Source organism: Lissotriton vulgaris, chromosome 10 (genome assembly GCF_964263255.1).
Source record: "Lissotriton vulgaris chromosome 10, aLisVul1.2, whole genome shotgun sequence".
NCBI lineage: Eukaryota > Metazoa > Chordata > Amphibia > Caudata > Salamandridae > Lissotriton > Lissotriton vulgaris.
In genome coordinates, this window is record NC_141698.1 from 818,714,305 (window position 1) to 818,730,920 (window position 16,616).

At 45.5% G+C, this 16,616-nt stretch overlaps 1 protein-coding gene across 3 annotated transcripts in view; it reads right to left on the reverse strand.

Moving 5' to 3' along the window:
• TPK1 (thiamin pyrophosphokinase 1) overlaps positions 1 to 14,439 on the reverse strand; it is a 1,173,355-nt gene extending 1,158,916 nt beyond the window's left edge. Inside the window, exon 1 of one of the 3 annotated variants that reach the window (XM_086941740.1) lies at positions 14,327 to 14,439. Coding sequence is in view for 1 of the 3 variants with exons in the window: in XM_086941738.1 (XP_086797864.1) it covers positions 3,956 to 4,059 (104 nt within the window). In the remaining 2 variants the exon portion in view is untranslated. Of the gene's footprint in view, positions 1 to 3,955; positions 4,173 to 14,305 lie in introns of those variants that run through there. The other 2 variants (XM_086941739.1, XM_086941738.1) reach the window with 2 other exon arrangements.
• Positions 14,440 to 16,616: the final 2,177 nt, after the last annotated feature.

The following is a 16,616-nucleotide window of genomic DNA, read 5'->3' on the forward strand; positions in this document are numbered from 1 at the left end:
AAAGAGGAGTAACAACAGTGGGCAGCTCAGCTGTATATCACGCTTGCTAGGAAAGGAGGGGTAGTGTAACCAATTTACCTTTAATTGGGCCCCAGGGCTATTGTACAGAACCTTGGGTGTATACTGGAAAAAGGGGGCTAAAATTCATCCTTTCAAGGATCTGAAACATAAAAGGCCAGTGAACTGAGTAAAACTGAGTTCACTAGAACTAAAGCACTTGCATCAAGAATGGGAGCCAGGAAAGAGGCTACCTGAGGGCATGTCATGTCACTTTACCTGTTTAGCTCAGCAAGCATGCCTCACTTTTTCTGTGAGCTTTAGCACCAGTCATTTCACAGACCCCACACTCTCCTTGATTTTTTTAATTTACAGTGATGGCACTGTTAATGTGTATCTTTGAGGTAAATACATTTAGTTCATAGGCACACACTCCAGACGCAACCTTTCTTACTCATTTGCTGATTTTTTCTTTTTTTTTCTAAATGCTTTTTTGGGCCCTGCAGGGTCACAGTGGGAGCCCTCCTCCCCAAGAGGCCTAGGGGGTCCGGGTGTTACTACCCTGCCCACTTTTCTTTTACATTTTTTGTGAGACTCTGTTCAACCGAGTTCCAAGATGGCTGCCAACACTTCCTGGTTGAAGTGTTGCCAATCAAATTTCAGTAGGGGGTTCAGTAAGAATGTGGGCTCCCAGATTTCTATATTTTTGAAACTGAAATATCTCTGAAACTACTGATTGGATTTACACCAAAGCCCTAACAGAATGCTTCCTGGAACAACATCAAGCTTTCTGCCAAATTTGGTGTAATTCCGTTCAGCTGTTTGGGCTGTAGTGGTGTTAAAAAAAAGAAAAATCCCCATAGACATAACATGGGGAAAACGCATTTTGCCCTCCCCCCCCCCCTTTTTCTCAGCCTCCGCTAAACGGATCACCCCGAAACTTTCAACACTGCAGCTGAACCAAAGTGGAGTAGATTTGAGTAGAGTGGGCTAGATTGGAGTGAGGTAAAGCGGAGTGGAATGGGGCAGATCAGAATGAAATCAGTTAGTATTTGGTCCATGCTCTGTAGAAAAAAAGGAAGTGATGTGAGGCATATGGAAGCCAATTAGGAGGCAGCTAAAAAGAATGACAATCAAGCCAGCAAATGGAAAGGAATGGGAAGATTCCAAGCCCTTTACTGTATACAATACTTAAAAACGGAAAACGGACCTGCCCACTCACATGGAGCCACCTTGTGTTACACGATTTTGGCTCCCTTCACATGGTCACCAGGTGTGGAGCCGAAATTACACAGTGGATGTAAAAACGAGCTGAAAACACTGTTAATAGAGTATTTCCAGCTTGTTTTCAGAGACTTTAAGCCGCTGATGTCCATTAATGTGTGAAAAAACCCCAGGACATGGGCAACAGCCTCAATGACCCATTTTCTTTAGGTCTCGCATAGGCAGCGCTTGCACGGTCTCTTCAAGACATGCTGTATTTAGGTGTGGACTTCAGGTTCCGCCCATTTTCCACCCACCTTTTCAATTTGCTCCTGTTACTGTCCATTCTAAATGGTTGCTTTTGATTTGTGAATAGGATTAGTTATTCCTCATTAGTACCGCCTTGTCAGCTTTTCTAACCTCCCATGAGGACTGGCCCTTTTACTTGTGTTGTTACTCAGTATGTTTCATTTATAGTCTGTGAACACAATTTGCTTAAATGAGTGTCTCCTACCAGCTACTGCAGGCACACTTAATGCTTCCCAGCTAACACACACAGCATTTGTTTCCTGCTCAATATCAGAGGCGTTTGGACAGCACCTGTTCTGTTCCCTGCATGTCCTTCCATCCCCCCACACTGTAGGTTTTTAAATAATTGTGGACATTCTTTATCAGCGCTGCACCAGTTTCACAAGCGCTGTGCTTCTTTTGTTTTCATTCTCCTGTCTTTTCCCTGCTCCTCCATGCCACACTCTCTGCTCTCCCTCCCCCCTCCCTTACAGTTAGTCACAGAGCTCCAGCCTGGCCTGGTTTTCCTCACAGCAGAGCAGTACAGAGCCAGGTGAACAAGAGGGAGTGTGGTGCTGCTGCCTGCCTCAGAGCAGGGGGAACTGCTGTCTGTGACTGCTCCTTGCAGCTGCCCCAGCCATGGACTGGCTACGGTCTCGGGGAGAACTGCGGCTATGAGCTCTTTCTTGGAGGTCTTTCTGTCAGCACAGCTCTTATTTCACGAGCGCAGCACTGGTTTTGCTTTCACTGTCCTGCCTCCCCCCCGCTCCTCAGCCCCACTCTCTCTGCTCTCCCTCACCCTTCCCTTCCAACCAGTCACGAGGTTCCAGCTAACACCTACCTCATAGCGAATGCAGGTGGGTGGAGATGGAGGGCTGTGCCGATAGTTTACAAGGCCCTCGTTATAAGGCTGAAGAGCTGGTGGCAGAGACCCGTGTCCTTACCTCGCACCACTGCTGTAATCAATTCTGATTGGATCATCTGACATAATCCCTGTTTGCGCAAATACTTAATTTGTTTACTGGTGCATACTTTCCTAACCTGAGGCATACGTTCCTAACTTTGCAGTTTTCACCGTAACATTTTCACCATCTCACACTGTAGTGTCCTGCCAGGACACAGTCTAGTTGTTTTCATGTAGCCTTACATTGAACACCCACCCACCACAGACGTCACTGGGTCAGGTGACGCTGCTAATAAAAGAGGCCGAGCGCACGTGCTCGAGGCCAGAGTTACTATCCCCTAACTGGTGTCCTGTGTCATCCTTTACTCCACCATGCGGGCCTAGCGCCCGACTTTACATTGGCGACGAGGACGGAGCTGTGCCCAGCGTGCCACAGCCACATCATCGTGAGGAAAAGGGGGAGAAGTGCAGGGCGACGTCGCGCCCCCCCACCCCCCCCACAGAATCGGCACCGGCCGCTGAGAGGCCCGCGGGGAATGTGACGAGCCCCGGGCCTGGATGTTAATGAGGTGATCGGGAGCCCACCCCGCACTTCTCTATCCCTGCTGAGTGCTGCCCGCCGTGGGAGTACCACGAAGGGGAAAGGGGACCGGGCAGAGCTCACCTGCACCGGCCGCAACTGTGCCCCAGTAAAGAGCGGACCGACCGGAGCCCACCCGAGTCGGCCGCAGCAACGTGACCCCACCGGGAGAGGCCCGCAGGCCGAAGGTGAGCCGGTGTGCGAGGGGCGGCCGACGGACAAAGAAGGCCACGGACAAAGCAAGGTCAGCGGAGCCCACCCGCGGCCTGCCTGCAGCGTCCACTGTCCCCCGCCGCGCAGCGTGTATAATGTGAGGCTGCGGCGGCGGGGTGAATGACCTGGGTAGAGAAGCGCCCACAGCCTGTGGAGAGCTGCTGGGCGAGAGAACAAGGCCAGCGGAGCCCACCCGCGGCCTGGCTGCGATGCCCCCTGTCCCGGAGAGCTGCCGGTCCTTGAATGAAGGACATAGAGCCCACCCGCATCAAGGAAACCACAGGCCCCAGCACGCGGTTGAGAGGAGGTTCCCCACATATGTGCGGCCAAAGGCAGCGGGCGGCCCTGAGAATACCGCCAACACCCCTCCCTCGCCGCGCAGCGTGAAGAAAGTGAAGACACGGCAGCGGGGTGCAAGGGTACAGAAGACGCGGCTGATGAAAGCTGCAGGGAGGAAGAAGCACCTAGCGCATACCGGAGCAAACATCCCCCCCACCTCCCGCAGTCAAGAGTGCCGGCGGCCTACCCTCAGTGCAGCGTGGACCCTTTCCCCCACCCGGTGAGGCAGAAAAGAGGAAGGGGGCATCGCGTGCAGCTGATCCCAGTGGCCAGCGAGGAATGGAGCCAACCCTTCCCCTGCCAAGCATACCGACTGCCCGCAGCAACGTGTGTCCCTGCGCAGCCAGTGAAGCGCGAGGAGCCTGCTACAAGGAGCAGGTTGCCAGGAACGACAGTGGGCGCCCAGAAGTGGGAGAAGAAGAGAAACTCACCGGGAAGCTCCAAGGACAGCTGGCGCAGGGAGCGAGTGAAAAAGGGTCTGCAGAGACTGGAAGTTGTGCGACTTGTCCCAGCAGCAGCAGGAAAGTGATGCCATTGTTTAGGTAGGGAGGCAGCACCCACCATGGATTGCCCTGCATTTTCCTCTGCCCCAAGTAGTTTCCTGCCCGGACAAAGCGACCGGCAGCACCACAGAACCGAGCGAGGGTCTAGGAGCACAGAAAAACGACCGTATTTTGGCATTAGTAAACTATACAGTGCCATCTAGTGGTCATTTTGAGCAACTGCGCCCCGAAAATAAAGCAACAAACAAGCTTTGCACAAACAAAATCTAGACTCTTGCTGGGGAAATTGGGAAACATGACCAGAGCAATGGATATCGACCGACGGCACACCTAGAAGAGGAGCCTATTGGACACCAGTGAGCCCAGCAATGCCACCCAGTGGCCAGCGAGCAGCAATGCACCCGCCAAGCAGTTAAAGTGCAGATAAGCAAACAGTTCTGTCAGTGATGTAATCTGGAGGGAAGCTCAGGGTGACAGACAGCACCAGTGCAAGTCTGCAACAACACAAAGAGAAACTGAGCAAGCAGTGTGCAGGAACACAGCCAAGCCTGAATGAGGCCACGTCAATACACAACCTCCTGAGGACGAAAGGAGACAGCGCAGAAACGCGCCAGAAATGCAGAAACACGCCACGAGGCGCAAGAACGCCGCAGGAGTGCAAGAACTCCACACCCGCAAGCCAGGACTGCGCAGCACTGCACCAGGATGTGCCAGGAGCGCCGGAAATCAGGAGCCCCAGAGGGACACCGCACAGCGACACGTCAACGCCACGGGACAGCGCACAAAGGTCCCAGAGTGAGGCAGCGACATCTCACAGCAACCAGAGCGCCACTATCAGCAAGCATGACGGCATGCCCAAGTGAAGGTACAAGGAGTGGTGACGTAACCCTCCACAGCGCCGACAAAGCGCGCCACCGCTAAAAGCATGAAGACTCATTTCAAAGATGAAGGCGACCCGCCGAATGGTCGCACCCAAGCAAAGAAGCCGACCCGCAAAATGGTCGCGTCCAAGCAAAGAGCCGACCACCCAGTCTGGTCGCCAAAAGAAGAAGCAACCAGGAAGATGTGAGACGACTGTTCCAGTCACAAGAAGAGAAGATCGCAGTGTCGGAGAGCCATGCCCAGACCAGAGAGAAACAGGTGGAGTGCACGTCGCCAGGAGAAGACTGGTTGGGAAGACCAAGACAGTACGGTGACCAGACCGCGTCGAGAGATGGAACAGGGAGAAGGGTGCGACGCCACAAAGAAAGGGTAGACGACAAGAAGCCAATTCACCAGAGAATTGCAGAAGTGCCACTGAAGAAGGAACCGTAGAGCCAAAGAAACCTGATGACCAAGGAAGGGTTTCCTGATGAAAAGCAAAAGAAGTGATCAAGAAAAGGGAAGATACGACGGCAGGTCTAGTCACCAAGCCAAGTGAAGACAGTGTCCCACCGCATGGACAAGACCAAGGGGACATATGAGATAAACAAGGACCACCTGGGTAGTGGTAGTATATAGACTCCTAGGGCAGGGTAACAACAGGTGTGAGTAAAAATCCTAGGCCATCAAAGAACTAAGTGAACAATAAAACTAAACCAGTGGTAAAAGGAACAATCGAAAATAAAAGTTATATAAAAAACATGTTTTTAATTGGTATATTAAAAATCATATAGCAAATGAACAAAGGTCAGACTATATGATGAGAATAAAAATTCATCCAACATATACAGGGGTTATACAAATAAATACATTACATATAAATAATACTGTGTACAATTTAAAATACATTCAAGGTCAAAATTAAATGGCTAAAGTGCTGAAGAAACATAAAAACTCGACGCGCGTTTCGGCAGAGAACCGCCTTCTTCAGGAGTCGCAGGTCATGTTGTGGAAATACATTCATAAGAGAAATATGTCAGACTACTGTACATACATATTCACCTTTATGCAAACAAACTCACTAACAGTATTACAATACAGTACAAATGGCATATAGAGAGACTTACAATATCAAATTCTAAGCTCGAGAATCCTTAATACCTATCTGGTCTAGACTACTAATTTGTTCACTTATTGCCAAAAAAATGGACAGATGATATCCAGCGATTGTACAGTACTTAACTTTGAAAAGAAATGTCATTAGAGACGCAGTCCATATAGACGCAATATTGATCAAATTATAAGAGTTAATGCATATAAACTATTGAATATAAGACATTACATTTTGAAATACATGTTGATTAAATATGTGATGGTACATAGTACATGGTACATGGTGATACACTTACATTAGAGGACATTCTTTCCTTGCCGTAAAACAATAGAAGGTGATATCTTCGTATATATTTCTGAAAAATGTGTCTTTCGATAAAAGCTAGTTCCTGATCAGAGGAGAGACACAGTCAGGTATCGTATTGCTAAGGCATATATTTCCATGTTTGAATACAATGGGTCACACAGCTAATAGAGCATGAGAATACAAACATATCAAAGTTGATAGGGTGGAATAAACAAAATAATATATTATAAATTACTGAGTAGCATGGGATTAAATAGAATAAAACAATGGGGGAAATGGTCTAAGAACTGATGGGCGAAATACGATAAGAAAAATGTTCACACTAGCAGGATGAAAGTTAACATCTCACACTAAGTGGATCAACCGAGTGGAAGCGTGAATACACCACCATCCGTCATGCTATATATAACATAAGACAAACTACACAAAAAATTAAATATTCCACTAGTCATATACTCGATTCTAGGCAATCGGAAGGATCCCCTATTGCAATCAGGTATCTCATGGCAGTAGAAATACATCAGTAAGGTAATAGTGCTATCAGAATAACAAAATGCAAGCTCCCAAAGACTAAATTTTGAACTTTAAAGTTATTGTAATCATATGATTACCTGATAAAATATGCAGGTTAATGGTGATGTTCAATGTTCAGATGACGATAATAAACTGATTTCATTCACTGAGCATCATTGCCGTATATGCTTAAAACACTTCTCTTGCGAACACTCTATTAGTGCTAACTATTGATGTACCCTCTCTACCCCCTCGCCCTTTCTCTAGTTTCGATATCCCATTAGCGACACATGAGTCGATATTTATTCAACAAGAACTACCCTGCTGCTCTACACATATGTTGTGTGTTTTTATTATCGTCATCCGAACATTGAACATCACCATTAACCTGCATATTTTATCAGGTAATCATATGATTACAATAACTTTAAAGTTCAAAATTTAGTCTTTGGGAGCTTGCATTTCGTTATTCTGATAGCACTATTACCTTACTGATGTATTTCTACTGCCATGAGATACCTGATTACAATAGGGGATCCTTCCGATTGCCTAGAATCGAGTATATGACTAGTGGAATATTTAATTTTTTGTGTAGTTTGTCTTATGTTATATATAGCATGACGGATGGTGGTGTATTCACGCTTCCACTCGGTTGATCCACTTAGTGTGAGATGTTAACTTTCATCCTGCTAGTGTGAACATTTTTCTTATCGTATTTCGCCCATCAGTTCTTAGACCATTTCCCCCATTGTTTTATTCTATTTCATCCCATGCTACTCAGTAATTTATAATATATTATTTTGTTTATTCCACCCTATCAACTTTGATATGTTTGTATTCTCATGCTCTATTAGCTGTGTGACCCATTGTGTTCAAACATGGAAATATATGCCTTAGCAATACGATACCTGACTGTGTCTCTCCTCTGATCAGGAACTAGCTTTTACCGAAAGACACATTTTTCAGAAATATATACGAAGATATCACCTTCTATTGTTGTACGGCAAGGAAAGAATGTCCTCTAATGTGAGTGTATCACCATGTACCATGTACTATGTACCATCACATATTTAATCAACATGTATTTCAAAATGTAATGTCTTATATTCAATAGTTTATATGCATTAACTCTTATAATTTGATCAATATTGCGTCTATATGGACTGTGTCTCTAATGACATTTCTTTTCAAAGTTAAGTACTGTACAATCGCTGGATATCATCTGTCCATTTTTTTGGCAATAAGTAAAGAAATTAGTAGTCTAGACTAGATAGGTATTAAGGATTCTCGAGCTTAGAATTTGATATTGTAAGTCTCTCTATAAGCCATTTGTACTGTATTGTAATACTGTTAGTGAGTTTGTTTGCATAAAGGTGAATATGTATGTACATTAGTCTGACATATTTCTCTTATGAATGTATTTCCAGAACATGACCTGCGACTCCTGAAGAAGGCGGTTCTCTGCCGAAACGCGCGTCGAGTTTTTATGTTTCTTCAGCACTTTAGCCATTTAATTTTGACCTTGAATGTATTTTGAATTGTACACAGTATTATTTATATGTAATGTATTTATTTGTATAACCCCTGCATATTTTGGATGATTTTTTATTCTCATCATATAGTCTGACCTTTGTTCATTTGCTATATGATTTTTAATATACCAATTAAAAACATGTTTTTTATATAACTTTTATTTTCGATTGTTCCTTTTACCACTGGTTTAGTTTTATTGTTCACTTAGTTCTTTGATGACCTAGGATTTTTACTCACAGCCAAGACCAAGGGGATTACATGTAGAGGGCCCGCTACATGGAGAAGCCTGGTTAGCAGGAGCATGCAAGAAAGAAGACTGGACCGCGTCGAGAAAGAGAACGAAGAGGAAGAAGGGAGTAACACAACATCACTCCACAGAAGAAGAGAGAGAACCACAGTCAGCACACAGGAACATCAGTGCTGTCCAAGGAGCATCGCAACAGTCAGCACACAGGAACATCGGTGCTGTCCAAGGAGCATCGCAACATCCGTGTGGATCCCAGTAATCCCGACAACCTGCACTTGAGTGGACCAACCACCGAAGAATCATATGGGTGCCCCGTGAACCTGGAGCTTGCCGAAGCAGAGCATACCCGAGCACTAGACAATCCACCCTTGTGGACTACACAAGACTCGATTGTGGCCCTGTCCGAAGTTCCACAGCGACCGGCACAGCCCACACGGTCACATGGCAGTCCAGGGGACAAGGGCCTCGGCGGAATTCCTGTGAGAGAGAAGTCCGTATAGGAGAGGTGGAGCAGCGGCAGCTGCACGACGGGTAACAGGAAGCACAAAGGCCCAGGTGAACACCTGGAACCGAGAAACGGTCTGATGAAGGCACTGAACCCATGTCCTAACGTCAAGACCATACTGGTGAATGACAACATCCCAGAGGGCAACATGAGCGACTTGGCGGTGAGTCCGTTGGCAGTTCCTCAGCGACGCCTTTGCGCGGCTCATGCGAAGCCCCGCACGGTCCACCCGGTCCCATCGCATCCAGCAAGAGGGTCCTCCCAGCGACTCTATTGAGAGAAGAGTCCAAGCGCGAGAGGCCAGTCTTCAAGGCTCCAGGGAGAGCGGAGTCAGGCGAGAAAGACACGTCGGAAGGTACTTGGCAGGCAGGAGGTGTGAAAGCATCCAGACCAGCGAATCCAAGGAAAGACCTCTTGTGCCGTAGTCGTCTCCAGCAACCAACAAGCGTTGTCATCCACCGGGCTCGGAACACCTGCGAGACCCATCAAGGGTCACACCCATTCTGCTCCCTATGGTCCAAGTGATGAACACTGTACAGAAGCGCCAACGCAGCAAGACAAGGATGATCTGAAATACACCGCTGAGGTGAAGTTCATCTGATTGACTCTGCAGTCCAGAACGCTTAACATCTCCCAGCCGATCGCCAGAAGAGAATCCATTGGGGCTGTAAATTTTCTGTTCTGTTTTTCTTGCAGGTTGGACATTCATTTTTCTTTCCTTAAACTTTGGAAGGGATGTAGTGTCCTGCCAGGACACAGTTTAGTTGTTTTCATGTAGCCTTACACTTAACACCCACCCACCACAGACGTCACTGGGTCAGGTGACGCTGCTAATAAAAGAGGCCGAGCGCACGTGCTCGAGGCCAGAGTTACTATCCCCTAACTGGTGTCCTGTGTCATCCTTTACTCCACCATGCGGGCCTAGCGCCCGACTTTACACACACCACTAGGAGACCTCTTTAACCATGTGTTTAATTGAACAAAGCACTTATTTACACCACAGGTGAACTGTGTCCTGCACTGTCCTGTCATAATCAAAACAAAACCACTTTCCGTTCAGCCAAACCAACCTCTAAATCACTTGCAAAGTATAACCTTAATGGTCAGTGGATCACAGTGCTTCTCTAACTCGCAGGCAGCCCTGACCATGCAGCACTAACCCAGGAACCCTTCACAGCACTTTGCCTGCAGAAATAAAATGTACAGATAAGCATGTAGTGGGACATGTGGACTTAAGCTCCAATGTGTTTCATACACTTCTATTCACCACAGTGGTGGGGACTTCATTTTAAATCACTATTACCAATAAGTGTAGGCATGCTCTAAAAGGTCATGAAAGCACCTGCTGGGCTGCACAAACCGCTTACCAACAGGTCTAAGCTACCTTCCTAGCTTTTGTTTAACAAACCTTTGTTTTCAGGTTTGTTGTTTCAGCCGATGAACCAGGAATCCAACTTCCATAATCCATTTGCCACAAAAAGAAAACCCAAACCTGGAGTACAACCTCCTTGGAGACAATACCTTTACTGGCAACCTTAATAGAGAGATGTGTGATGTCACTTATTCAGCCCCATGGCAATTTGATAATGCCAAAGCGTATTCGGTGGTTCCTTTCTCCTAGTAAGGTATTCTTCCAGGATATTGTTTAATTCTAGCATTCAATGGTATTCCATTTTCCTCGTGCCTGTTTTTCAAGTGGTCTGCAGTAAGGGTGGCCACCTTCACCAGAGAAACATACTGGTCATTTTTTTTTACAGTTTCAGATTCTGAGAAAAGACCAGTCATGATACTTAAATATAGCATTGTATAACATGGTCTGTAATATGTTTTAACACAACCTTTCTATTTTAGTTTACTTTAATTGTCAGTCAGGAATCATTATGACAGTTTTAAAAACACATTTGAAGTGTGCTTTTTATATTTACTGCTTAAACGATGTACTGATAAGGAGAAACAATACCAGGCTTACGTAAGTTTCTTACCTGCTGGCACACTAAAATACCAGTCATAAAGGGTAAAAAAAAAAAAAACACCAGCTGAGTGGCTATACTTTCTGCATTCCTTTGTGCTACTTCTTTGCTGCCATTCTCGACTTTCTCCTCTAGCCCTCAACACATCGCTTCAGCACTCCCTCCGCACTCCCTCAGACACCTCCCTCTCACCTACGTCCACTTTTTTCCTACCTCTACAAGGAGCTAAACACTGCATCCTGTGAGCTCTAAATTCAGATCTCCTTGGAGTTGCTGCTCACTACTCTGTCCGACACAGCAGGGAACCTGCCCCCAGCAACAGTATGGGTAAGCGAATAAAATGGCTCCTGTACTTCCCACTGAGGCGGTTAGGACACTCCCATGGCTTTAAGTCGGGCGGGTTCTGCTGGTGCTCAGTACCAGCAGTTCCAAAAAGCAGGTGCCCAGACAGATACCTATCAGACTTCCCCTTTTAGCCCTTGTCCTTAGGGTGGAACGTTTTTCTTTTGTTTTTTTTAAACTCTGCAGCAGTACCGCTCTTCAAGGCCTTTCATGTAAAGTAAAAGAGACTCGTTATAGTTCTTTCACTGTCTCATCATTTCACAATTGAAGCATTTTCAAAATGATATACAAGCCGTAGTTGTTGCTTATTTAGCATATGCAACTAACAACCATTGACAAAGTCAATAGACCAGGTTTATTGTAGGTGTAATGTTACTTGTATTGTATATTTGAAGAAGCACTGACAGAAGCTGCAAAAATAACATTCAGGAGGCACACTATGCCAAGCACATTTTTAGCTTATGTGTTTTTAAGCCACACCCTTAATTACATCCGCCAAGCCCTTTAGAGAGACCCCTCAGTTTTTTCATCCCACTTAAAGCCCTGGACACTCCTCACTAACTGTCAAAATTGAACCATCAGAGTTTGGTATCCATTTTTGCAAATTGTTTCATCTAAAACTTCCTAATGCAAAAAGAAATTCAACAGAGGTGTTGTATGTACAACATTATTTTGATTTACTCCATATAGCCATACATGCCGGCAACATCACAGGCCGTGCTCTAGAGGCCATTCTCATGTTTCTAAGACAAAATAGAATAAATTACCTTTACATTTTTGTTGTTGCCGGACAACATCTGGACACAAAAGGACATGCTCTTTGCAGCGGGCATCTTAATCCTCAGTGCTACTTTAGCATGAGTGGAAACAGTCACTAGATAAAACTCTGATCTCTCGCCTGCAGGAACATTAATCACCAAAGTTACCTTTACATTTTTATTGTTGCCTGAAAACCTCTGGCAAAGAACATGTTCTTTGCTGAGGGTATCTTAATTCTCTGCACTACTTTATCATGAGTGATAACAACCACTAGATAAAACACCAATCTCCAACCTGCAGGAACATCAATTGCTAAAGTTACCTTTCCATTTTTATTGTTGCTCATCAACCTCTGGACACACAAAGACATGTTTTTGCAGCAGGCATCCTAATCGTCTGCGCTACTTTAGCATGTCAGCTCTCAGCACTGAGTCGTAGCATAGAGAGGCAAGTGAGGCCCTATAAGGCCATGTTGCATAACATGCGTTCTTCCTCCCTGATTTCTTGTTTCTTACGGAAACATGGCTGACCAACTCTTCTAACCCCACTATTGCCTCGGCAATCCCTCCCGGGTACAAGGTGCTTAGGAAAGACTGTTTGGCGGGGAAGGGAGGGGGTATTGCATTGTGTTTAAAAAGGAGTTTGACTGTACTGCGATCTCTATGGACCATGTTGAGGATGCGAATTGTCTTGGTTTCTGTTGTACTCTATTGCCACGCCAATGCCTGGCCGGAGTCCTATTCTATAGGCCCCCTGGTCCGACTGGCCCATTTCTGAAATCACCAAATGAGGCTTTAGAGCAGGTAGCATGCAAGGAAATAGGCGCTTGCACAGCACTGCTTCCTAGCAACATGTAAGTCACCAATAGTTTACATTTTAGTCTTTACAAAATGTTGTTAAAATGCCGATCTGCCACACATTATTTTACCTAGTTCTTGGCACAGTAATTTCTTGTGAGCCAACAAAGGGGCAGTACTCTATCTCCGGACCTACCTCCCCCCCCACGCCATTCGTATTACTCTCCAGTTGCCATGTATTTGCAATGCAATACATTGCATTGGTAAAAGTATGGGCTATTGGCGATGCAAATGATAATGTTTGTTAGATTTTTTTTCCTAAAGAAAAAACACAGCAGTAGCAAAAGAAAATTCGCATTACTTATATACCTATGCTACTGCTGGGATATTTATTAACACAAAATAAATCAACAACCCTTATCAAGCAAGACCTATTGCATTGCAAATGCTTGTTATTTATCTGGGGTGTGTGGGCGGAGGGGCAGAGTGCCTCTTAGCTAGCTCTCGGCATGAGGCCCGGTGCCCTCCTCATATGGTAGCATTAATTTACAAGTTTGCAAGTAAGGGAAAGAAATTAAGTGGGAGGAAAAAAAGAGAGCCAGAGACAAACGCAGAGACAGTTTGCACAGGACAGTGGTGTGAAAGTAAGAATGAGCGCAGAACAGTGGTGTGAAAGTAAGAATGAGCGCAGGACAGGGATGTGAAAGTAAGAATGAGCGTAGAACAGTGGTGTGAAAGTAAGAATGAGCGTCGTTACGCAATTTTCTGATTTTTAATTGCAAAAAAATAGTACGAACAAGCTTTGGTAAATGGCTTGCTTGTTTTAAGCAGATAAACGGCACGCTGTGTAAAAAAAACAGTTCACAGGTTTTGGCTTACATCCGTATTTACACATGATGCATGCCTCTAATAAGGGATTCCCAGTAACGTTTCCTTAGTCATGAGATCACCCTCCCACCGTATGCATTGCACTATCCGGAAGCCCCAGTAAAAACTCTTTAAACAATGCAAGAAACACCCGGTCACGTCTCTGCTCAGCCTCACTGGACCTACATGCGCTCTTCCGGCAATGCACTTCCATATCACCTTTCCCACCCTAAAGCTGCCAAGTGCCTCACACTACGTGAAAGACCTTTGACCAGTCCTCGTGTTTTTTAAAGCGTAGCAATTTGCATTCTCTGGCTTGTGATTTAGGAAAAAACAGTTTGCACAGTGGTATAAGCTAAAAACCAGGACTCGCAGAGGGCACAAGCAATGACTTGATTCTATTTGGCATGCACTTTCCCCGCCACCCTTTCTCCCATTAACATGACCACCTGTCCGCTACTTACACGGACAATCAGTGAACTCACTCCGTTGTCTGACTTTTATGTAGTCCGTAATTTCAGCACGTCCGGGTCACATAACAACCAATCCCACGAATGAACGTCATTCAAGCAGACGCTTTTGAGCAGGCGGTGCTGCTGATTCACTACAGCCAATCCCAGGGCATCACAAAGTATATGTATGTGAGTTGATTGGCTATCTAAGACGTCCTTCATCAGTCAGTGGGTACCGCCCATCCTGGGCTGTCTGCCTGCAGGCAATGTGGTCAGAGTGCTGGTCTCTTTCTTGGCTGCGGTAGACCAGGTTATAGTGCTGCACCTCGGTTATAGATTTTCGTGAGCAGCTGCAGACCCCGGCGATCAAGCGAGTGATAATTGGACCTATACGCTGTAGCCCATCTGTTGACGAGTAGAGTAAAATCGGACCGCCCTGGACTCTGCGGCGGACGTTCTTTGAGCTCCGGGTGAGCCGGTACGGTCGATGGACTCGCAGTTATGTAACCCCGTAGGTGCAAAGTCTCCCATCCCGCTAAGTGCTTTTGGGATTACTTTGCTGTTTGAGGCATTTCGTGCTCAAGCCTCCTTTAACGTTCCATAAAAGCGGTCCAGGCTTAATCAATTTAGGCGTGTTACAGTACATGGATATAGGATTTTACGTGGTAGATGTAGTATTCCATGTTAGTGCTTTCTATGTTTGTTCCATGTTAGTGCTTTCTATGTTAGAGTGGCAGTGTAGCATTCTGTGTTAGAATTTTTATCATACATTTCTACTGTAACATTCTATGTGATGACTATCCATTCTCTACTGAGCTTCTGCTGGAGGTGGTTGTTCAAGCTGTCTTCTACAATAAACCTACAGACTTCTACCTGATTTCCGTGAGTCTCATTACTACAGTAGAGAATATTCAAAACGCAGCAATTTATTTTTTGTTGTGGGGATACAAAGGCTGTGCAGAGATAACTGGCAGCTTTAGCTGTGCTTGGGCAGACTTGTAGGTTCTAATAAAGTACATATAGTTCGACTGAACTTTGTGCCACGCTATTGTCCATGATTGGTAAATGTTATCCCCCTGGGGTGTCTGCTCTTCGTTTGATGAATTTATTTCTTAGTCTTGTATTTGCCCTGTTCTGCAGAATTACATTCTCGGAGATAAGATTGGATGAGTTGAATCCTTCTTTGCCCCCCCCCCCCTAGATTATTCCTCTTAACTTCCCAGTGGTACAGCATTCACCACCTCCTTTAGTCCAGGAAGGATCTGGCCTCCCAGTTCTTGCTGGACTGTACCTTTGAGGAGAAGTGTCCAGACTGATTAGCATATGACATGGGCCCAAACTGAGGTGGCATAGTGAGTAAAAGGACTAAACCCAGGTCTTTTGACTTGGGGCGATTGGTTGAAAAGTTTCACTACTCCATCCATCATCTTGTTGTGTTTACTGTGTTTGCCCCAACTGGCGAGACGTGGGTCCCTTGCTTGCTGTGCCACTGGATTCAAGCTAGCCTGGCTGATGAGGGTGATACTCCAAAACCGTTCCTAGGATGCTTGTTTCCGGTCCAGGGAGGGCCTGGCCTGGCAGTTTGGACTGGGCTCCCTTGGAGAGCAGGGTCAAAACTGATTTACATATGGCTAGGTCCAAACTGGGGTTGGCATGCTAAGCAAAAAAAAATGGATTTAACACATCTCTTGACTCTGGGTGAGTGGTTGAAAAGTTTCAGCACTATGTCAATCACCTTCTTGTGTTTGCGAAGGGCAAGAGAATGACACTCAGTCAAATGCCATATGCTACAAAACTGATTTTTATGCCTCAAACTTTCCTTATTTGTTAGCCATTATCTTTGACCACCTTATTCTTCATCATAAGAACACATTTAAATACAGCATTAGCCTTTCTACCCCTCATGAATTTGTGTCGAATATTTGTGTGCCTTCCTTTCCACTCTGGAAGTGCTGTCCTGGTATAAAGCAAAGATGTGCAGGGTATGTCCAGGGATGCCAGATGCATGCCAGTGAATAGGAATAGGAATATTTGTATCTGGTAATTTCTCATATATTGAATCCAGGCTTCTCCAACAAGTAGCTTGCGAGCTACTTGGAGCTCTCCAGCTGCCTGATAGTAGCTCTCCTGTGTGTACAACAGCCTGTTGAATCTGAAGCTTTTGCTTGGTTGAATTAATATTTTTATACCAAATTTGAAAAGCGTTAATAAGAGGTGAAAGTGTGTATTTTTTAGAACTCATGCAGATGTTTTAAGACTAATGCTTGAATTTGGATATTTAAAACTGATATTTAAATTATAAATCATGCAACATCAGAGAGAC